The sequence below is a fragment of the Ambystoma mexicanum genome, chromosome 6q (genome assembly GCF_040938575.1).
Source record: "Ambystoma mexicanum isolate Mex_15411 chromosome 6q, UKY_AmexF1_1, whole genome shotgun sequence".
Taxonomy (NCBI): Eukaryota; Metazoa; Chordata; class Amphibia; order Caudata; family Ambystomatidae; genus Ambystoma; species Ambystoma mexicanum.
Genome location: NC_090937.1, coordinates 1347148554 through 1347172830, shown reverse-complemented (window position 1 = coordinate 1347172830; position 24277 = coordinate 1347148554). Strand labels below are relative to the sequence as shown.

Below are 24277 nucleotides of genomic sequence, written 5' to 3'. Positions count from 1 at the left end.
CTAAAGCCCGAATGGCATGTGAAGCGTGACATAGACATTATGGCGGACATTTCACTATGCACAATATTATGTATTGTATGCAATCTGTATGAGCACGTATACCATCGAATGTTACTGTTGTTGTAGTAATTAAGTGCTGACCTGATACGGTCCAGCAGATGTATGTTACAAAAACCAATAAAAATGTAATATTAAAAAAAAGAATATGGAAAAGTGTCCCATAGAATACCATTAGGTCAGTCAGGTATCTTTAATTGCTTAATTACTGCTGCCGTCAATCCCAAATCAGCCATGAGGGTTAATTTCAGTAATAGTTTGTATTTATGCAACATCTCTCTGCTTCCTAGGAGTACTAAATCCATACCCAATTGCTAAAAGTCACACTACAAGTCCCAGAATACACTGCTGCTTGTAAACACAGGATTGGCTTAAAATAATCCTCCCAAAATGGGGCAATACAGCTGCATTACTGTGATGCCGGAAATACATTGGAGGGACAGGGCCTCCCTGTCCTTGTATAGTCCTTTTTCATGTATGTTCTGTATTGTTTTCTGCCCAGGAGTCCATGTGGGACTCCTGGCAGTGCAGCTCTTCCTATTTTTGGTTTGGTGTACAGATCCTTGGGATACCCTTATGGCACCCATGGGTGTGGCCCACAGAGCAGGGTATGGGCTGGTGGCAGCTCCATGCTGAATTTGACAGGTGCTCTGAGTATCCCCCCTTGGGATACCGAGGCCCTGCCATTGGAATCAGTTGATTCCTGATAGGAGACAAGATGGTCCCTGTGGCTTCTTGCTTTCTATTGCTTTCTATTGCCTGTTTTTCCCAAAGTCCTGGGAAGCCCTGACTCGGTCCCTTCTCTCTAACTGGCTGTTGGGTGGAAGTTTCATATATGGTATTGTGGGGAAGTCCAGGCCATATACTGGCTGGAGCCTTCCCAGTGACTCTATGTTAAGGGTACACTAAGTGGATGGGACCTGGGTGAATGTAGTGTGTGACCAAGATGCACTTCATGTTATGGGTGTCTGGTTTCTGGTATGTAATACAATGAATGAGACAGCCCTTCCCGAAACTGGTATGAATGCAGTGTGGAGTGCTGAATGGCTGGGTACTTGTCTCAATACACATTCCTTGTTGTACGTGTCTGGAGGGAGGAGAATGGCCTCAATGCACTGTTAGCCTGATTGGCTGCCTGCCTGCATGAATGCCCTTCTGAGTGATTGGTTGCCTGAGAGTGACCCGGCAGAGTGAATGAGAGACAGAACAGTATATCTGGGGGCCTCTCACTGCTGGAATTTGTTCAGAAGCTGAAGTTGATACTTGATGCTTAACCTTGAAGCCCGCTGGAATAGGAATTGCTGCTGCTGTCCTTCGCAAATCTGAACTGCGTGACTGTTAAGGAACTGATCCAAGAGATGACCTTGTTAGGAGACCTCTACCCGAGCTACGAGGGACCATTGTGCACAAGCTGATCTTTGCCAAAGTTCCTTGGATGCCAGTCCCTCGAAAAGCTGCCGACCGGAGATGGGGATCGCCGTGGAATCACGAAGTGAAGCGCCCGGACATTGAAGTCCATCACCGTCAACGACCTCCATCGCCGACCGGAGCCGCAGTGCTCCTTTGCCTAAGAACACTGAAACAAAGACTCCCTTGCTCATCCTCGTCGACCACTTTCATCCTGCCGGAGAAAGTCTAGGCCGCCGACGACTGAGGAGAATCCGCCGGTGGGTTTCCCGCCACCCGGAAACCACAGAGTCGCTGACGACTCGACGCCCTTGCTGGGCCAAAGTTCTTCATTAACTCTTTTGCAGCAATGAACATTCATCATTGAGGTGCACCGCACGCCTCAGCTTGCAGGACTTTTACAAACGATCGTCAATGAGCACCGCAAGACCTGAAGCTGCTGCCGCAACAACAGTGATCACCCTTTTCTTCACTGACTCTCGATGACCCGTGGCTCCTGCCTTAAAGGGAGTTCACTCAAGAAGGGCCTGTTGACGACTCATCGAGGCACTCTACGAAACCTGGTACTTTGGGGCCATAGAACCTTTTAGAAGGACACAAGACCATATTCAGCATAACTGGACTGGGCTTGTCAAATACGCTTTATTTGCAGGTTGCACAGGTGGGGGGATCCTCACACCGAACTGTCGCCATTGTTCGATTGAACTTGCATTCTTTCTGTGGTCTATCATTGATGATTCATCCTACAATCTGATTTGTATGTTTTTTAACTGTTAGCAGTTGATGCATTTTAAAGGAATCGATAGTTAAGAGTGGTACCACGTAGACGTGTATACATGCGCCATTATAGTATTGCCAGAATACAAAGTGTGTTATCGTAATTGTGTATATAATCTTGAATCTTATTTATATAAAGACTGTGTTTTCACTAACATAGTGTGTGGACATTCCTTTGTGGGTGCTTGGGGACTACATTGTACTTAAGAACCAGCCCGCATCACCTCCTGAGAGCTTAAGCCTTGATTAGGCTACCGCATATAGAGACTTGGCTGGGGTGCTCTGTGCTTCAACTCTGCCATATTCAGAGCAGGATCCCCCTCCGGTGCTTTACAAATACACAAATGCATATACTCCACCTGGAGATTACAGTGACTGCTACATTCTCAAAGTAATTCTGGTAAAACCATATTAGTGTTTTAGTCATACGTTTTGCCAATTAATTGTTTTATGTACTGTTTTCTATGCCAGTGAGAAAAATGTATGCCATTCCCTGTACTTATAAGCCTGCACCCTTCTGACAGGTACATCAGCTTGTGAGAGTGCTATCTTTCTCAGGGAAATCTAAGGGACTCATCAATCAGTTCATCCAATACGGATTTTGCACACAAGTGGTGCACATTTGCTATAACATGGGGTAAATATAGTGACAGGTGTGTATTCTTTTGTCTTTCTAGTTTATTACAAATAGTATTCCTGGCTCACACTATATTTGACTTGCTCAACCCTGCACATTCTACAAAATTTTGAAGCACGCAAAGACAAAACATAAATGTCTTATTTCATACAACAAAGAATTCTACCAATTTACATATAATGCAGAATTTTTCTGAGAGCAACTCCTGCATCTTTTGATCTTTGGTGCAATTGAAACTGCTGTTTAGTATTTGTATTTGTATTTTATTGATATTTATATAGCACTTTATTTCCAAAGGGCTGCACAAAAGTACATCAACAGTACATAAAATCATTGCAATCAATAGTGTTCACAATAGCTGGTAGGAATCAGGCAGGAGACTGATTAGATGAGCTTTTAGAGATGAGCGAAATAGTGAGCAAGATGTAATAGATCAAAGAGAAAAAGGGATGAGATTCCTGTGGAGAGGGGCCAACAACTGGAAAGATCGAAAACGAGATTGTGCACAAAGGGCACGTAGAATAGTAAGTAGAAAAAGTCCAGCAGAGCGTAAAGAACGAGATGGAGAGTAAAATAAATGAAAGAAGAGAAGCAAGATAATCAGGAGCAAGACCATATAAAGATTTGAATACTAGACAAAGGAAGTTGAATTTCAACTGAGAATGAAAAGAAAGTCAACCAAGAGAGTCAAGTGAAGAAGAAATAGTCGCGATAAGATAATAAGCAAAGTGAACAGATAGAGGAATGATAAATTGATTTAAGTGGTGCTACCCGAGAAAGAGGAAGGCCAAAGAGCAGAACAGAACAATAGAAAAGTCGAGTAATAATTAGGGAAGAGACCAAGAGCTTTGCAGCATGAAATGTAAGAAAGAGGCGAATTTTAAGGATATTAAAGAGATGATAACGACAGGCGCGAGAAGTAAGTGAGATGTGGTGACTAAAGGAGAAGTTAGATTCAAGATAGAGTCCAAGATTATAAGCAGTAGGACAGATAGGCAAGGAAGAAGGCGGAAAAAGGATAAAAGGAGGCAGAGAAGAAGGAGGAAGAGTAGTCGCTGGGAAGAAAAGAACTTCTGTTTTGTCAGTATTTAAAGTAAGAAAATGAGAGATCATCCATAACTCAATAGCAGTGAGACAGACAGAAAGGGTGGTGTGCATGTCAGGTGTAAAAGATGAGAAGGAAAGAAATAGCTGGGTGTCGTCTGCATAGAAATTATGGGACACCCCAAAGGAAGTGATAACCGGAGCAAGAAAAGAGGTATATAAAAAAAAAGAAAGGGACCCAGGACGACCCTTGAGGAACTCCTTGAGTAAGAGGAAGAGGGGGGGAAGTATTGCCACCCCACGATATGGAAAATGTGCGATTAGATAGATAGGAAGAGAACCAGGAAAGGACAGAACCACGAAATCCAAGTGAAGAAAGTGAGTCTAGAAGCAGAGAATGATCCACCGTGTCAAAAGCAGCAGAAACATCAAGAAGAATAAGAACCAAAGAGTTTTAGGAGCACTAAGAGAGAGTTAAGCACTGATGTCAAAGTTTTTCTGTGGAGTGACGTGGACGAAACCGAGATTAGGGGGGAAGAAGAGAAAGATCAGAGACAAACGATGGCATTTGTGAATAGACAATACGTTCCAAGAGTTTAGACAGAAAAGGTAGCATTGAAATAGGACAAAAATTAGAGGCAAGAGAGGGATTAGCCATTGGTTTCTTAAGAATAGGTATAATAATAGCATGTTTGAAGACCGAAGGAAAGGTAGAGTTAGTATACTGAAAAAGGATGTGAGAAAAGGAACCAGAAGTAGGTAAACCTTCGGAATAAGTAGCGAAGGAAGAGGATCAGTAGGAGCAGCTGTTGGGGGAGTTCTGGCAAGAAAAAGAGCTATGTCAGAGTCAGAAACAGGAGTAAACTTAGAGACTGTAGTAGAAGGAGAAGGAAAGGATAAAGAAGAGGGATTAGATAAGGGAGATGACGCAGATTATGTACTTTAGAAGTAAACACATTTGCAAGATCAAAAGCTGTTAGAGTTGAGAGGATGGAAGGGCCAGGGATAGGAGGAGAAGGTAACCAAGTGGACGTTTGAAAGATACGGCGTGGATGACTAGATTGAGCGTTAAGAAGGTCTGAGAAGTAGGAGCACTTAGCCGATTTCAGGCAAGTATCATAAAGAATGTTATATGAAAAATATGTAGAGTGATTGGTTAGGGAGCAATCTTTGCGTCAACGCCTCTCGAGTCGACGGAGGAGACAGCGCATAAATGCAAGGTGAGGTGAAAGGCAAGGCTGGGCCAGTTTACGAGTGGGATGGAAGGGAAAAAGAGGGTAGAGTTGGTCTAGACTAGAAACTAAAGAAGAGGAGAGGGTAGAAGTTGCTTCATCCGCGGTAAGGGTAGAAAATAGAGTGAGGGAAGGAAGTGAGTCAATGCAAGTGTCATAGAATAGTGTACAATTGAAATTGCATAAGTCACGTCTAAGGAAGTGTTCCACACCACGAATGAGTAGCACACCCAGTGCAATTATTTCTTTGCCGTCTTAGTTTATAGTTTTGCTTTTCTGTATTAAATGCAGAACTGCAATAGAAGAACCAGAATTCAATGTCTTAAAATCAGGTCTGGATAGGTTACCAACGCCAGATGCAGGAGAAATTGAGAGGGCATACATTGCAGGAAGTTCAAGTTCCTCTACTATGTGAGGTGGTTAGCCAGTCAAAGGCTTTTACCTCATATTTCTTTCCATTCTGGCTTATGTATGTTATTGTTTTAAAGAAAAGGGTAACTGCAAGTTACAGAATACAAACTGATGCAAGCTAAAAAGTATGTAGGTCTATATTTCATACTTCATACAATATGTCATACTTGACATGGGACCATTTAGAGGTTTCCAGGTTGGTGATAATAAGGAAATATTTACAAGACATCAGTTATATCTTCTGACTATGTGCTATGCTCGGATGGCCACTTAATACCCAGCCTTGACTTTAAATTGTCTAACAGCACCTATGATGTGGAGGATTGTTTTTCTACATTTCTCAACATAAGTATGGGATAAACACTACCAGTACACAAAATGTTGATTAAAAAGTGAGTACTGACTTAATGCCTTTGACAAGGGTAGCAATTGAAAACTATGGCTGTATTTTCAAAGGCTTTCATCCAAGCAAAGCCAAGTGTGTGAGGGAGCCAACACAGGCCTCCTGTACAATTTCCCAATTACTTTGGAAAAGCCTGCTAAGTGAGAAACCAATTGGGGCACACCCGGAATTCAACCTGACACTTCCCCAGACTGGAAACGGTAAATTGGTTGGTTGTAAGTTCACATAATCAGTTCCTAAAATTCAGTGCTTTTAGGCAATACATTTTGCAGTAAATTGCACAGTTTAAACCCCTTTTTCCAAAATGTTCTTGCAGTTGGGGGACGTGGTGCAGATATGACCTCTGTCTCCTCACAACCTCCCTCGCGATTGATGATAGTTCGAAGTCGAACATTTACACCCCACCACTTTACAATGTTACAAGCCACCGCTGACCATCTCCCTCAGTGTCCAAGTCAGGGGACCCCGTTTTTAACGTGAAAGTGCACACCTGTGTTTTGGCTTTAAGAAAGACACCATCTCTCACCGCGTCAGCCTAATCACTGCTGATTCTGTTGTGCTGTTTACAAAATGCAGACGTCCATAAGGCTGACGTCTGGGAGGCTATAGAAGCGGTGAACAACTACCCCCTAAAATGGGTTTACATACGAAATGATGCCTATCGCATCAACCAGACTCCAATTGGCCTACAATGCTCTGTGAATGCATTTTCAAATTACATTTTAAAAAACTCATCTAGAGAGCAATACAAAAAATCCAACTCAAGCGCTTTATGACTGGAATGAACATTACATGTGGTATTTAAATTCTGAACTGCTTGAAGAAGTAAATTAAATACTTTGCTTAAGATATTTCAGAACAAGTACTTAATACGGCACAAAGTAATTTCCACAAAGCCAAATCCTTATGTCATCAGTAAACGATTAGAACTGAGAGTTGTTTTTTTTCCTTCCTCTCACCTTTAAAATAAGAGAAAAAGACAGTTTGTGCCTGCACCTCTTTGCGCCAATTATAACACGTAGTAAGAAGTCACAAAAGTCGGTTCACTTGAAAAAGTTTTTCTTAATTTATTTGACTTGTTGTTTAGGCCTTGTTGGATGACACGTGTTTCGGCGTGTACTCGTGCCTTTTTCAAATCCGGGTCTTTCTTTTTCGGTTTTAATTCCCGGTCTGGGATAAGTCTCTCATAATTGATCAATTAACTGAAGTCTTAGGGCTCAATCCCTTCTGAAAACTATAGTGCTCACGCCTCACGCGCCCGGATTTGAAAAAGGTGCGAGATACATGCCGAAACACGTGTCATCCAACAAGGGCTAAGCGACAAGTCAAATAAATGAAGAAAAACTTTTTCAAGTGAACCGACTTTTGTGACTTCTTACTACGTGTTATAATTTGCGCAAAGAGGTGCAGGCACAAACTGTCTTTTTCTCATATTTCTCAAACGGAGTTGGGGAACTCAGTGTCTCTGTGTTGACCTACATGCGACAACCCAACATGAATGGATGAACAAATAAGAAAATATTATAGAAAGAAGACATAATTGGACCAAAAAAGCAATCAGAAACAGGTCGCAAAGGTACACCTCAAAGATATCTCCATACCAAAAAGTTCCTCCACATTACCATCTTTAAAATAATATAAACAAAAAAGTCAGCCTTATTATTTTATATAACTGTAATATCCACGTGACATTCGATCTTGAGTGGCTATTCAAACTGAAGGAAAGTTATGTATGTTGTTGTTTGGTCTCCCTACATGTTTCTTTATACAAGCCTTGAGATTAGAACTGGGCCTGATTTTCTTTAGGTCAATGGTACAGCACAAATTATAACAACTATATCTAAATATTCTCACGGCAGAGAGGGGGACGATCCAATATATGTTGAATTAGGCAATAACCTCAGGGCTATAACTACCAATATATCCTGGATGAGTGATATTGCACTCCCCCATTGGCCAATGTCTGTACCATACGAGCCAATATGCCTCGGAAATTCGGTATGGTCTGTAAAATGGCCAATGAGAGGTAAGGTGCGTTATTTTCCCAGCGTGTCTGCTAAAGTTACTCGTGTCTTACTTTTGCCCTCCTTTGTTACTCCTTCGTTAACACTACCTGTGCTATTTTGCTGTGGTCACCGAACGCTTTATCCGATCCCGATATTAAGGCTATTTCATTAATGTACGATTGCTCTCTACTTAATCTCTGCCGCTTAACAGTGTGCTCTGCATCTAATCCCACTGTGGTATCCTGGTATGATTGTACTGACTGCTTGAGTGTATACAGGGGCCTCATAGAATGGTGAGATGGAGCTTGGAGTTTGGGAGGCCTGGGGATTCCACAGAGTGTCGGTTGGGACTTGGAGTTAGACTGGGAACCAGGGCAGAAGCTTGTTACTTACTCTCCTAACTTTCATTAACTATGCCTATGTAACAAAGCAAGATTAAAGCATTTTCTGTTTATACTTACCTGAGTCAGCCTGGTTCCTGCTCCATGTCATCCCTGGCTCAGATACATGACCCACCTATGCTATTGCGAGTACCTTTGCGTATCCAAGCTTACTTACCCATCATGGTGTCTGATTTTTTGCTTGTGACTGATCTGGTGTGTTAATTATTATGCTGCCTGATTCCCCACCTGGTTACCATTTTGACCGAATTGATGTATGTCTACAATTGTTGTGCGCATTCCTCTTGCTTAACTTGCTGTCTAATGCTATCTCGTGCACTTGCCTGTATCTTGCATTTGACACTACTATCTCACGGCCTAATCTGTATGCCCCATAGGGCCTTATAATCTACTTACATTAGTGCATTAAGCTTATACATGCTTACCTGCTACTACAGAACAGGTAGTTAAAATGCTGTGCAACCTTAGATTTCTCTTGCCTCCTGCTTCACTCATCCTGCCCCGTCCATCACCTCACTGTCCAGCCCACATTACTCAACAGACCACACGTCCTGTTATCCCTTCTGGTACTGATGGGGTTACCACTCAAGCATAGTTTAAATACCCTTGTCAGCATGACTGCTCATAACCCTTACCTAATTGACCCAGCCCTCTGGCTACAACACTTTGCATACAAACCTACCCCTAACCAACCATGCTTTACCTACATCAGAAACTGGAGACTTGGCTCTCGGCATTGTCATGTAACCTTTAATAACACATCTACATCTGACATCAATGCCTCCATACCTTCTCAGCCTACCCCCATGCACATTAGAAATGAGAGACTTGGCACACACATTAATTCAACACTAACTTGTGTACTCAATCACACTAGTAACTTAAACTGCTTACAACAAACCTCTGACCAAACTCTCACTAACTCTCCTACATACATTCACCCTAGTCTACCCTGTCCTACGCACACAAGAAACCAAAGACTAGCATCCAGATCCCACCATGCGTCACACCAACTGCACCATCCTCCCAATACCAAATGTCCTGTAACGGCTATCATCTTGTCACCTACCTATAACTTAACAAATGTGCCATCACCTAACAAAGACATCTCTCCTCACCAGACCACCAATCACTTAAATCTTAAAGACAAGAAACTCTGAGGCGCGCTCATCAATGCTCGCTCTCTCTCAGCGCATGCCTTAGACATAGCGGATATGATTACTTCAGAAAACGTCGACTTCCTGGCCTTTTCAGAAATGTGGTTGCATACCGCAGCTGGCCCCTAACTACTCTGTCAGTCCCTGATAATTATTGCATCATCAGATGTGACAGGGATACTAATCAAGCCAGGGTGGCGGACTAGCCGTTATCTTCAAAAGTTCCCTTGAATTTAGGGCGATTCCCAACATACAAATACCATCTGCAGAACTCCTTGCCATTAAACTTCCCATTTCACCAAACCAAACGGTCACAGTTTACCTCATCTATAGGCCCATTTATTGAGGATATTTCTTCCATTCTTGCTGCTAAGACCAAGCCTAACTCCCAAGTCCTCCTACTTGGTGATCTCAATCTAGGATACCAAGATGTGAATGACTCTAAAGCTGCTGACCTCGTTAACACGTTAATGGACTTTGGACTCACTCAACACATCAAAGGGCCCACTCACATTAAGGGTCGCACCCTTGACTGGGTTGCTGATTTGAAATGTACTCTCAACTTGATCTCAGTAACTCCTTGTCTGTGGTCTGACCACCATAAAATTATTTTTGAAATCACTCCTTGTATCATTCTTTGAAACCTAGTGTTGCCCCGTCCATCAAAACACGTAACAAAAAGGAAATCACGTCAGAGAAACTCCTCCCCATTATTCTTCCTTTACTCAATACAGCAGCGTCCTCTTGCCTAGATCCCACAGTTTTAGTGGATTCATGCATTCAGGCCATGCTAAAAGCTCTTAACATCATCGCACCGTTAAAGGTGCGCAAACAAAAACCTCATTTTCATCTGAACTCATGGTTTACGACACAACTCAGAGACACAACTCAGAGACCTACGCAAAGAAAAAAGAAAGGCTGAGGCTCATTGGAAAAACGTACCTTCGCTAATCAACAAAAACAATCTAACCTTTGCCTCCACTATGTACAAAGATGCTCTTCTTACAGCCAAAAAAGACGTTTATGACAAATGTATTTTGAATGCTCAATCTAACACAAAGGTACTCTTCAAGATCCTAAAGGAACTTGAATCCCGGATAACCCCTTCTGACACCTGTATCCCTGACACTCTCTGGTGTACCAACATTCAGAAAGCATTGTTAGATAAAATCACCACACTTCAATCCAAAATGAATGCCAAAAGAAGCAACCTCTTTGACTCTGCCTTGAACTCTCCTTCACTCAACCGACCTTCCTCTGAACCTACCATTAAACCATTTAGCTTCTCTCCTCTTACCGTTGAGGAAGTTGAAAATATCATAAGGAAGCTCAATCCTTCCAATTGCCAAGGTGATTCATGCCCTGCTCCTATTATTAAGGAGGCAGCTCACGACCTGGCGCCATTTATCACCACATATATAAATACATCTTTCAAATCTGGCATTGTCCCTGACAACCTCAAGGACACCTGGGTCATCCCACTAATTAAAAAACCTACTCTTGACCCAAGCAATCCATCCAACTATAGGCCTATCACCACTGTGCCATTTTTATTAAAGATTTTGGCCGTGCTGCCTATTTACAAATTCAGGACTACCTTGAAGCAAACTAACTATTGGGACTCAGTCAATCAGGCTTCCGTCCTAGACATGGTACAGAAACCGCCATGATTGACTTAAAAACTCAAATTGAGGTCCTAAAAGACAAGGGTAACCTAGCACTCCTCCTCTTACTTGACCTCTCTGCAGCTTTTGATTTGGTTGATCATAATATTCTTTGTCACCACCTCAAAACCGCGGCTGACTTTTCCAACGAGGCCTCGTCATGGATCATCTCCTTCCTGGCCAACAGAACCATGAGGGTCTTCTCTCTTTTGGCTTCTGCAGAACCAGCACCTGTCCCGTGTGGAGTCCCACAAGGGTCCTGTGTTTCCCCCACATTATATAACGTGTTTACTAAGCCACTTTTCGATATACTTGACTATCTGAGTTTCTCCTACACTAACTATGCTGATGACACCCAGATACTCATTCCGCTCACTGGCGACCATATTGCCGACCCTAAAGCACTTAACGGAGTCTACTCAGTCATCCAGGCCTGGATGGCATATCATGGGCTCTGCCTTAATGATGAAAAAACTGATCCTCGGTTCGCATGCCAAACTGGCTAAACTAGATTCTGTGTATAACTCCTTCACTATCAACGGTAACATCATTAAAGTATCCAAAGTAACTAAAACTCTTGGTATCTATCTGGACTCAACACTCTCTCTTACCAGACAAACCAACGTGGTGGCGTCTGCCTCGGCCTATGCATGTAAACTTATTACAGCGTGCAGACCGTTTCTGAAAACCGAAACTGTATCATCCTTGCCAGAACTTTAATCATGCCAAAAATTGACTATTGCAATGCCTTATATCTAGGGACCAGCCAAAGAAATATTGACAAGCTAAAAGTCACCCAGAATAATGCCATCAGGGCTGCCCTCAACCTACCCAGGCGATCCGACATCTCTGAAACTAGACGCAGCCTACATTGGCTCCCGGTGGCGCACAGAATCTCCCTGGAAACGTTAGCCTTAGCTTACAAGGCCCAGAATAATCTAGTACCCGACTACCTGGCCAATTGTTTCTCGCGTCACTCTGCCAACAGACCCCTGAGGTCCGCTTATGTGCACACGTTGTCTATCCCTAGTTTCAAGTTGCAGACAGCAGGGGGGGGATGAGTTTCCCAGTCCTCACCGCCAAGCTTTGGAACACTATAATTACCGCACTTAGAACAGAACCTACCTTCCACGCCTTTAAGAATAATGTCAAACTCTTGCTTTTTGCACTTGATGCACCTCCTACCAGGTAACATATCCACACCTAATCACCTACCTGTAATATACCCACACCTAATCTTCTCTCTACATCCTTCGCAATTGCTCTTGCTGCTTGCCTTGTATTACCACCTGCATTGACTTGAGTCACTAATGTAATGACTCACTTTATAGTTCTGAAACATGTATTCTTGCTCTGCCAACATGCATGTAACCACTTTCTTGAAAATGTGCGCCGAGATGCCCCAGGGCAATGTGAGCAATATAGATAAACAAATACAAATACAAATAGTGGATTGGATCACGGTGTGGCATTCCCTCTCTTCCCGGGAGCACTGTGATAAAAGCCCTGCTCCTAGCCCCACTCCCCAACTGACAGACACAAACTTGGCATGCAAAATCTCCTACCCCCCTTTCCTTGCTTTAAACAGAGCAAATTCTTCATCGCCCCCCCACCGACTGTCAGCACTTGCCTTGCCATGATGCACTGGACAGATGCATCCCGGCTGGAATCGGGGAGCCTCCTCTCCCTCCTCATCACGCTGTACATGGCTGCTTCTTCCTATCCATCTTGTCCCCTATGCTCCCACCTATGGAATCCATTACTATGAAAGAAAAGTAGGCCACGCTGGAGTGGCAGTGCTCCAAAAGAGGGAGGTATCCTGTTAGCATGCGCACCTGAGCTACTGCCGCCCCTGCCTGAGGGCTACAAAAGATGCCGATGGCAGAAAGACAGGCTTCTCCTGAAGCTGGCAAATAGGAATGAGTAGTGCTGAGATCTATAGCAGGTGAAGAGGCGGTAAAGGAGCCAGCAGCACAAGTCTACAAATGATGATCCTCAGGCTCAGGAATAATCGGCCCAATAAGTCTGGTGCACAAACTTTGCAATCACTACCATATCCAGATAAATCTTGGATGGCACAGGTAAGGATCTACAAATACCATTCAAACGAAATGCAAACATACGACTCTCAACCCATACAGTATGTTGAAAGTCTTATGTCAATCAACACCACAGGAACACAGCACATATACATCAGGCACATAGGCGTACACTTTGCACACACACAACGTACAGCCCTTACATGACACGAAAGCACACAATACAAACTATTCATAAAGAAACAGACAATTATGTCTAACACCCATGCCACCCATTCACAACAGAGCCACATGCAAACTCACATCAGATAAACACAACATGTACACACCTATATCATACACAATGGATCTATATTCTAAAGGATGCTGGCATAAAAGTAATGTTGAGGAAGACCCCCTCCGGCCCCCCCATCTAAAGGTCATTCCCCCATAAGGTCGCTGTCTGCCAGTGCTCTCTTTATGGCAGGTCCCCCAGGTATTCCTCATTCTTGCTGCAGAACACTCCTCTCGCCTATTCCCTGCACTCCTCGCCCACCATGTCCCCTTGCAGCACAACTTATTTACTCCACCCTTTATATCTTATTAGCTGCCAAGACAAAGCATCGGCCCCAGTACTACTCACTTTTGTGCGTCAGCTTTCAACCTTGCGGCCATTGGACTGCAAACGTGCACCACACATGCACAGCCAGCTACACCCTGTGAACAGCAGGCACACTATGCAGACAACATATTGAACCCTACATAAAAGATATACATACATTCTCTATACCCATGCCCCCACACACACACACCACTCAAATACTCACAAATTGTTAAGGACAGTATGATAGATGCAAGACACTAGCCATCTCACAATAGTCGTTTAAGCCACTTGTTTGCTAGGATGCACTCCTCCAAAAATGATGAATAAACTGTGTGAAGACCTGGGAGGCCTAGTCCTCTCGAGAAAGAACCTCAAAGTCCTTCGAACATCTAGGTATTGCAAGATTTGTTTTGCTTCTCATTGTGGGTCTGGAAAAAACATTGGCCTTGTGATCTCCTGATATATGATGATATGATATGATATGGCATTTGTAATGCGCCTATACACAAGTGTTTCAAAGCACGACGAGGCAAGGAAGGGGGAACAGAGGGAGGACAAACAACCATCTCACTAGGCCAAGTGACATTCAGATTGTGCAAGTGCAGGGGAGGGAGGGATACATGCTAGGGGCAAGGGGAGGGGGCAGTGCTGTACATGGGATCAAAACCATAACAAGATGTACGGCCAGCAGGTGGCAGGTGCAAGGGTAAGTGCAGACAGCAGGTGTCCAAAAGTACAGGTAGGGGGCCTGTAGGGTTACAGATACAGACCTAATGCAAGGGTTGCCGGGAACCAGTTCGGGTGTGCAACTGTGTGGGTAGGGACCTGGGCCCAAAATCAGAGGGTAGACAGGTGACCAGTGCACTATCAGACAGGAAATCAGCAGGGGAGAGGAAGAGAGAAGGTAGAAGCAAAGAAGAAGGTCTTTAGGTGCTTCCAGAACCGGAGATGGTTTTCCTAGAGTTTCAGCGAGGCAGGGAGGCTGTTCCAGAGAGAGGCCCCAGCCGAAGAAAAAGACCTACCACCAACTTGTTGCTTGGAGAAGCGACTGACCCTGAAGGAGTTGCAGGTGGAGAAGCAAAGGGCTTGAGTAGGAAGGTATTTACGAAGAGAGAGTTGGAGGTTTTGAGGACCCAGGCCCCATATACGTGGGAGACAGAAACCATGTTGGGTATAAAGGACGGATGTGTCCACAACACCATCTTAATCTGGTGAAAAGCGAGGTAGAGTTTCTCAATAGATAGTTATTTTCTCAATCATGTTAAATAATTATTTATAGAGACATATTAATAAATTACTTGTGCTCCTCATTTTCATAAAGTTCATCTTTTTAATTTCAATGGTGAAAAACCCTTTGCCTTTCAGGAGGAAACTCCTTTCTTCAGAGTGTGTCTACAACATTAGCCAAAACATCAAATTAGTACAATGTAAAGGAGGAAAATATATCAACAAAGATATTGAAATTGATTCAAAACACTCAATTATTCATACCATTTTATCCTCCCAAGGGTTTTGCAAAGCAAAAGTAAAATAAGAAATTCACCAGAGAGTTTTCAGAATATGATAGACAACCTAATATATACTCTTTGAATTAATACCATAGCAATAAATCTAATGCATAGTAAAGCAATATTCGAAACGCGTGGTTAGAAACAATATTGTCAATTCGTCTTCTAAAGAAACTGTTACCTCCTGGTGATGAACTAACACCCATTCAGTGTCCTATTCCTAGAGTAGTGACCCAGAGTGGTCAAAGTACCGGATACAACCTTGAAGTGGTAACACACTCCTCTACAATGTAAGTTCACCAGTCTACAAGAAGTAGAAATGAGGGTAAAAAAAGTCACACACAGTCACACCCGTGATGAAAATCTAAGAGGAAAAATACCTGCCTAATTAATGAAAATATATCAATCTGAATAGAAAGAAGGCAAATTTCAATGTAAGGCAAAAAAGTCAAAAGTGCGAAGCAAGTAAAACAAGCACAGCAGAGCCCAAATGTATACTTGCCAGTAGTCTAAGAAAAGCTCGAGAGAAAACCAAGCTAACCAACAATTTTGCCCTAACAGCATATTCATGGGAGATTTTCCAATTGAGAGAATATTGCAACATGATTGGTCACCTGACGGTGTCTACGTGCATAGCAACACAGTTACCTGATGGTGTATACCTATATGAAGTCATCAAGCCGCCGATTAACAGGTGAATTCATTGGCCTCATCCACGGCTTATACATGTAAATTAATACGTTCCGGGAAACCATTCTTATCAGTTGACAGTTGTCTTATCCTAGCCAGAGCCCTCATCCTATCAAAGTTAGATTATTGTAATTCCCTCTACATAGGGTCTACCAAACAAATAATCAACAGAATACAAGTGCTCCAAAATAATGCACTTAGAGCAGTTCTAAGCATTCCTAGAAGAGCTGGCTATCTACCCAAGAAAAAATCAACCTCAAAGCTGGATCCCTCATCCATAAATGCTTAAATAATAAAGCCCCCGGCTACCTCACAGAACGATTATATAGAAAAAGCCTACTAGACTTACCAGAACAGCTAGCCCCAATGGCCTCCTAGTGCCCAAATTCAAACTTAGCACCACTGGAGGAGCCAGCTTCCCAGTTAAGGCAGCTCAATTATGGAACTCCCTACCCTATGCACTTAGATCTGACCAGACGTTCAACAAATTCAGACAGAACACTATAAAATGGCTTACTGAGAATACTATGTAACCTGCACTGTCCCATCTACCCACCACTCGTGCCTCGCCTAGGCTAAAGATGATGACTGACTTGCTACTTGTAAATCTAGTTTTATCATGTCTGTTTGGCTATACGCCTGTACTTGGTATTGTCTCACCTTGTGGTGCCATGTTCTATGAATGTGTAACTTCTGTAAATGTGTAATCTTTGTAACTAAGCTGTAAACCTACTTGCTCTCATGTGCCCTGCTACCTCAGGGTCTGGTGTGCACAACAAATAAATAAACAAATGTGTCCACCGTAGTTAGAGCAAAACATGAAAGACAGACTCAAGGAAAAACAAAGTGCCATACAGGACCATAGCATGTCCATAGGGCGTTTACTATATATATACGTAAAATGATCATGCCAAATGTTTCTGATATCGCTCAACACTGCATGTACAGAACTAATACAGTGTCACAAATTGTAACAAATGGTATTAATGTACTTCGTGTTTTACCCGAAGAAGGTGTCAGCCTCACAATTCATTGTTGAATTTATAAGTACAATCATTAGTAAATGTGAGGTCATCATAATTATTAACATGTCTCAGTTGGTATCACCAAATTGTGAGTGTACAACAATCATTTCTAATACACTCAAAGAATTTGTCCGAATGTATTTAGATGTTTCACCCAGAAATGGTGTAAACCACAGAGTTAGCTATTGAATCTATGGGTACAATCATTAGCAGAGGGTCAACATATTATTATAAAAAGCACATTTCATTTTGATGACACACTTCCATAGGTATTACCAAACAGGCAAGTAATGGTTAATCATAAATGATCTTTGGTAAAAGTATCAAAACTCTCTCTACATGGCATGGTATATAGCATGCAAAACATCATGCTTTATTAGTATGTAGAGTATGGCCAGCTTCAACCATGCTAAATAATATCATATCCTCCGTAATAGTACAATGTTGCATCAAATTAAACAATTTAGGGAGAAGTCCTCATTCATACCTCTCGGGATCAAAGTGTGAAGCTTATCGATCCAGTATAATAGTGACATTGTGTCAAACTTTAGGCTAAATCTGGCAACTGTATTATCAGTGATCCAGCGCCCAGGTGACCCTGGTTCTTAACCAAATCCACTGTAAACTTGCTTAAACATATGAGCACTGTCTCCTAAGAACCTGCAGGATGAACTACTAAAACAACCATGATCAGCACAGTGATCTGTACATTCTAGTGCTCTATCACATTTTGCGTTGGGTTTTGACCTTGGAACATTGAAATTAAAAAGATGAACTCTATGAAAATGAGGACCATGAGTGATTTCTGAGTATGTCTCCATAAATAGTTATTTAACTGGATTGAGAAAATAGATTTATATCAATTTGAGCTACATGTATAAAATGTTTTTTTGAAACATTGCCTGTTATTTACAGGACAAATGTGTGCAGGGGACAGGCGTCTCAATTTCTTTGGAGAACAATTTTGTTTATTGTTGTTCTATTCCGGGTCACGTGTCAGGACTGGTGTTAACCCCTTGTATCCAAATATCTCTACATATAACAAATGTTTACTATAAAGAGAGCTAAACTAGGTGTCCATTGCTTAGATATTCATTTCGGTTATTGCCCAATAGATAGGACTTGAAGCTCGCTGGTGTGGTAGGCTGAATTGACTCCAACCAAAAAAAGCTGTCTTCCAAGTGACCAGACATAAACAATGTAATACCGTTGGTTTGGAAAATAGCTGTCAAATATTGGCAGTATGTGGGCATTTGATTTCAAAACCTGGAATATGGTGCAAGGATTTGGGCATTGTAAAGCAATAGCTGGCAGATGACAGTAGTTTAATGCCAAGACATGGCATTTGACAATATCTAGGCGCATTATAGCAATAGCTTGCACATGCTTGGAATATCTGACTAATTGATGGCAATGCCTGAGACATGATGGCAATATGTGGAATCCACAATTATTACTCATTCGCCCCCTCTATGACACACCCTCTCTGCTTGCCATGCCATCACTGTGCAACCCCACCATACCATGTAAATGTCTGTGAAAAAGTATTTTAACGCAAACAGCAAAACTATTGAGTTTGTCAATATTTGTTTTATAAAGGCACTTATTGCAAACAGTTTTATCCGGTACTGAAATACTGAAACATTATAGGAAGCATTCTTTATTAAGTTAGAAAGAGACTCGTGTAGTACGTTGGGGCCCGGGGAGTGAGGAATATGGCCTATATGCATACTGTCAGTGACTTCCCTTTTCTGTTTCAAGCATTTGTTAATTCCTCTTTGCTTTGGAATCACAGTACGAAATGATTGTTTAAACTTACCTTAAATTTTTCTGAGACGCCTTCTGTGATGTTGATTGTAAATTCTGCGATTTTGGGGGACCTAAACTTTCCTTTTTTGGGATCACGCTCATATTCCGTTTTTGTTTTGACCACCACCTTTTTAAAAAAAAAAGATGAAAGCGATTATATACATTTATAAGCAAGTATCTGCCGAAACACTGAAATGGTTTAATTTACAGTACACTGGCAACGTCTCTTTCACGCCTCATTCACGTTTGGAAAGGGCATTTCTATTTTAAACCAAATTATCTCCTCGCTTGATATTCTTAGTCTCGCTTCTGCTTGGTCCAAAAGTGTTTACAGTGACATAAATCAATGTTTAGGGATTACAGAATGTATATATTATACTTGCATGCAATCAAATGTAACGCAAACTAAACATAGTGTGGTCTAAAGGAAACCAAATCATTCGAACCTGATTATTTTGCAAGACCATTCATCGTTTCCAGTTGACTGGCCATGATCGAATCCAAACGCAGTGCAATTTCGATGACAAGCCGGGACGTTAATGGGGCTGCTGTGACAGGCAATTCCTTGGTGGCCCTGAGCTAATGAGCAGATGCATGCGTCCTGGCTGCCTAAGCTTTTCTGAACCGAATAACGTATGCGATAAAAAAATAAATACTTCTACATAAACAGAAGCGTTTGGCCACAGCACACTGCACAGGCGGTTGAGTTGACGTTCTTGTGAAGGCTTTCATTTGGTAAGAGCTTCTTGACAGCAAAAAATAATTTCAATTCACTACATCCACCACGTTGCATGTGTACTGTGCTGTGTTCCACTGCTCCCAGTCAGCGATGCTTGCTTAATGTGCATTTTATTAGCGTTCTCCTCTAACTATATTTGCCAGAAGTAGGGATAATAGAATTGTGCCTTCCATTCCATTTTGATCATTTCATTCTACATAACAAGAGAATTGATTGATCAATGTTGTGTCGACTGCTGTGATCTTCTCAAGGGACGACTAATCACATTTACATACTCTTGCAGGCTTTTTCAATCTACAATCTCTCAAAGACGCTATATCTTATGGTTATTTTGCACAATATCAATGGATGATATACCGATAGTCTTATTTTGGAAGCAGGGGAACTTGGGCTAGCAGCTGAAAGAGAACTGACCATGTGGATATGGAAGACGAATGGGGATTGCAGGCGAGCCCAGAAGTGGAACTGGCTCTGAGACGCCACTGCACACAACGGTGGATACGACCCTAAAGCTCTAAGAACAGAATGCCAGTCGAATAGTATACTGGTGTTTATCGGTCATGGGCTGGGACATCCAGGCCCAGCATCAGGGCCTCTCGGCTTTTTCAATTGAAAGGGCCACTAAACTTTCCATCCCGTCTGTGGCTCTGACAAATAAACCTTGACTGCTTTTTTGGGTGGTAATTTAGTGTTTCAGCTCCCCGCTGGCTATCTTTCTTTGGTTCTGCTTAACGATACCAATAAACTAGCCCCATGTTAATACCCAGCTACTCCCCCGCGCACCCTTCATTGCTTTATCCAAGGTTTTGGCCACAGAATGAAGCAGCGAGGTAGGGCTGGTAGTGAGCACATATTCCTTAAGAAATCATCAGTCTACACAAACTAAAGGCTGTGTCAGGTTATGCGTGTACATTATCGTATCACAGAAATTGTTTACCTTTCTTTTGGCTCTTAGGTGTGGGGCTGTGGACATGCTTCAAGGCTGGGCTTATATGATGCACCACCCTCTATGATAAAACTAGAGAAATAGCGCAATGGAGTGTGCATTAGGAAACATCTCCATTATAATCTATGCACCACACAGCTGCCTCTGATGGGCGTTACCAGCTGCTGGAAACATAGCCCCCACACATCATTTTCAAATGGGCCTCAATGCCCCCCCCAGCACCCTCCATCTTCACCCAGCGTGTCAGTGTCTGTGTAAATAATCTCAATCTAAATCTCAATGTAAATTTTCTCAATCCAGTTAAATAACTATTTATGGAGTGGGTAAATAATCTCTGCAATATGAAAAGGAGTTGTGCCACTCCATCACGTGGTCGAATTTGAGCCATGGTAATTGTGGATCTGTTACACAGATTGAGGCGGGATCTCAGTTATCAAGGGATGACATCTGTCTTCGGGCCAGAAGGAAAGGAATGTGTACAGCGGGAGAAGGTAGACTGGATTTAGGTAGCAGCAGAGTCTCTAACAAGGAGGCAGTGCCTCTGTGCTATGGAAAGGTTCTTTATGAGGGAGGGCATTTGTGAATCCCTGTTGCGCGGAATGTGGGTATAAGCCACACCAAAGGCTTAGTTGACGGGATGCACAAAATGGCCAGATCGTGGCAAAAACTGGTATAATGGCGCTGTGCCGTGGGGCGTTGTGCACAAGGCATGGGGCTGAGGGATAGAGAAGATGGGAGTGTCATTGATAGGATTGATGAGTCCGAGTAATCTGGCAGACAGAAGATGGTAGTGTCTCATTGGTAGGATGGATAGGTTTCAAAGAGGGGCTGCTGGCCACGGTTGGATGTCAGACAGGGTTAGATGAATACCACAGAGAGGGTGGGTTAATTAGATCAGCTGGGTGTGTGTCATTGGGAAGGGGGTGCATTCTTCAGAGAGAGTGCTTCAGTGCCAAACCCATGATACCCAAGAAGGGCTGCAGTGGGGATGGATGTCATCACAAGAGGCAATTGAGCAGTGGGGAAGGTTGTATGGGTACCGCAGAGAAGCTGGCAGGGTGGGAGTCTTGGAGAGGTTGGGGGGCTTCTATGAAAATGGGCGGTGGATGCCTTTGAGAGGACGGGCGTGAGTTTGCTCTGCAGCATTGGACGGTGCGTGTCATCCGCTTGGTTGTTACAAGACACGGGCATAGTGGTGGTTTGCCATGTAAGAGAAGTTTCCTTGCCCCACGTCTGTTGCGGCTATGCCAGGTGGATGCCATGGAGATAGGGGGATGGCACCTTAGAAAAAAAGACTGCCAGAAGACATAGAGAGTCTGGGTTTGTTTTATGGAGAGGGAAAGTAGGGCCCATGGAATTGTCTAGTGCTATGAAGACAGTGGGTGCGTGGCATGCACACGGTGGTTCATTGACTTGGCCAGGAGAGCCGTGCCTTGAAAGAGAGGAATTCCTGCCCCACAGCGGGCAGCCCCACACATACATCCTATAATACCTTGTCCGGTGCCGGGAACTGCAGCTGGTTGACGTCCAGAGGGGTCATCAGCGGGATGGTGTCGAACTCATCCTCACAGAGAGGTCCTTTGCTGCTCTTTTCGCTGAAATTGTTTCCCAGCTTCACCATTATGCTGCTAAAGCTGAAGCAGAATCCCTGCGGGTGAAAAAAAAAAGTCAAGATAGGCTGACCCAAACCAGACCGCGCGCCTGAGGAGGGAAGGGGCAGCGGGACCCCCAAGCCATAACAAGCATAGAGCTGTGTGGTATGCAATGCACAGATATCGCGTGTTATCTGCAGCCGCTCGCGGTGTGCTATTAGCCTAGTCCACTGCACGCACTCCCTGCCTAGTGGCGACACTCTGTGCTGCGCTTACACTCGCACTGACAGCAGCATCGTTAGGTGAGTCGGCGCTTACCCTGCGGGAGATGCTCGGCTGCTGGCCGTCCTGTTGCTCTTTTCTTCCAAAGGACTGGCAGGACCGTCGCTGCCGGAGACGAATACAAGGGCCTGAGTTTTAGGGTGGGATATGTCCAACCGCGGCACTGTGATGTCTTGCTCACCTCTCTGCTACGGCTGAGATGGGTGTTGGTTGGGCAGAGCCGCAGTTGCTTCGGATGCTGCTGGCAGCTGGAGCAACGTCGGAGGCGGCGCGCGCGGGCACGTGCAGCAGCAGCCGCACAAAGGACGCTCTCGGGGGTCTGCGCGCGCGCCTCGGCTGTCCTCATCTCCCCTCCTCCGCCTCCCCCACAGACAGCGTCTGTGTGCGCTCCCAAGCGAAAGACCCTGCTTGCTGCACCTGTCACCCGGTCTAATGACTGCACCATTTGCCACGGACTCGTACTATTCAAGCCCACCCTCCGCCCCTCTATTCTGGTTTAATTCGGATTCACTGATGTTACCTTTTCACCAGACTGTATGATTGTCCGCTTTGGTGAACTTTCAAATCTTACAATACAGGTGGATGAACACAGGAGAGCAACTAAACCTACATTTGGGGGTAGGGGGAGGCGGCTAACTGGTGATGGGCAGGGCCACTTCAGAAACTGGGTGTGGCAAACCTAGAGGCTCTGCACCCTCTGTTCGACCCCAATGGTTGTCTGGCATCGAGCCCATATATCCACTTTACCCATTCGTCCCTCTCCCATCAACCACCACACCCCCACCTCACCTGTCAGAGTCAATTCCTTGGCCTAGCATTCTGCATAAGCGCAAACATATAAATTACATGGCCATGGTAGTGGCCATGTAGTTAGGATTAAGTTGCTGTTTCCATAGGAAGAGCACTTTTTGGGCGGCTTATAACTTTGCTCCCCCTGGACGAATCCTCACCAAACTTTGCAAAAAAAAGTATATGCCCCACTCTGAATTTGTTTTGCAAAGTTTGGTGAGGATTCGTCCAGGGGGGGTCCCAAAACTTTTCTTTCCCCATAGACTGAATGGGGAAAAAACTTTGCTCGCGTCTACAGCCCAAACCACTGGACGGATTTTCACCAAATTTGGACCAGGAGTAGCGGCTTGGTCCCAAAAGCGTGCTTTTGCAGATTTGGTGAAAATCCGTCTAGTAGTTTTTTTTAAAATGACCAAAAAGTAGGTCATACATTTTTTTTTAAAGGTTTTTTATTATTTTGAAAACAAATAAACAATACAAACCAAACTTGCAGCATTATTTACAACAGACTCGTGAACATCAATTAACGCACATTACTGCTCCCCAAATCCCTCCCCCCTCAAGAGCTTGTTTGCGTTTGTCGTTCTGTATCTGCTGCGTGTGGCCGGGTTTCGCTTCATTCCGAAGCCGCAGGATCCATTATTGTGCCAAACAGTCCTGTTATTAACACTCTCCAAGCCATCAGGTTACCCACTTCTTCTTCCCCGCACTTGCTACATGCCTCCTGCCACACTACCGTTTCAGCCTCCGCCCATTTTTGCAAATCCCGCCACCAAACCTCAACCCGTGGCTTGTGGCACTGCTTCCAGCCCATGGCAATCCTTCTTTTAGCAAGCACATATGCCAGGTCCCTCAGTTTCCCAACATGTTTAGTATTCCGTGGTTTGGGAAACCCTCCCAATAGGCAGGCCCAGGCCATATCTATGTTGAGCGTGACCCCTTTATCCGCTAGCTTCCGTGCCACTTCCCCCAAAGAGCTTCAATCACTGGGCAAGACCAGAACATGTGTGTCATATCAGCATCTTCTTCATCGCATTTTGCGCATGATTGTCTTCCTGCGTTTACAAACTTAGATATTC

General features: G+C 43.7%; 1 protein-coding gene across 1 annotated transcript in view; it reads right to left on the bottom strand.

Annotated features, from left to right (window-relative positions):
* NSG1 (neuronal vesicle trafficking associated 1) overlaps positions 1-22649 on the bottom strand; it is a 128981-nt gene extending 106332 nt beyond the window's left edge. The window contains exons 1-3 of the mRNA XM_069631967.1: positions 22446-22649; positions 22028-22183; positions 18861-18977 (exon numbers count right to left, since the gene is read on the bottom strand). Coding sequence (XP_069488068.1) covers positions 18861-18977; positions 22028-22156 — 246 coding nt within the window. The 5' untranslated portion in view covers positions 22157-22183; positions 22446-22649. The remainder of the gene's footprint in view (positions 1-18860; positions 18978-22027; positions 22184-22445) is intronic.
* Positions 22650-24277: the final 1628 nt, after the last annotated feature.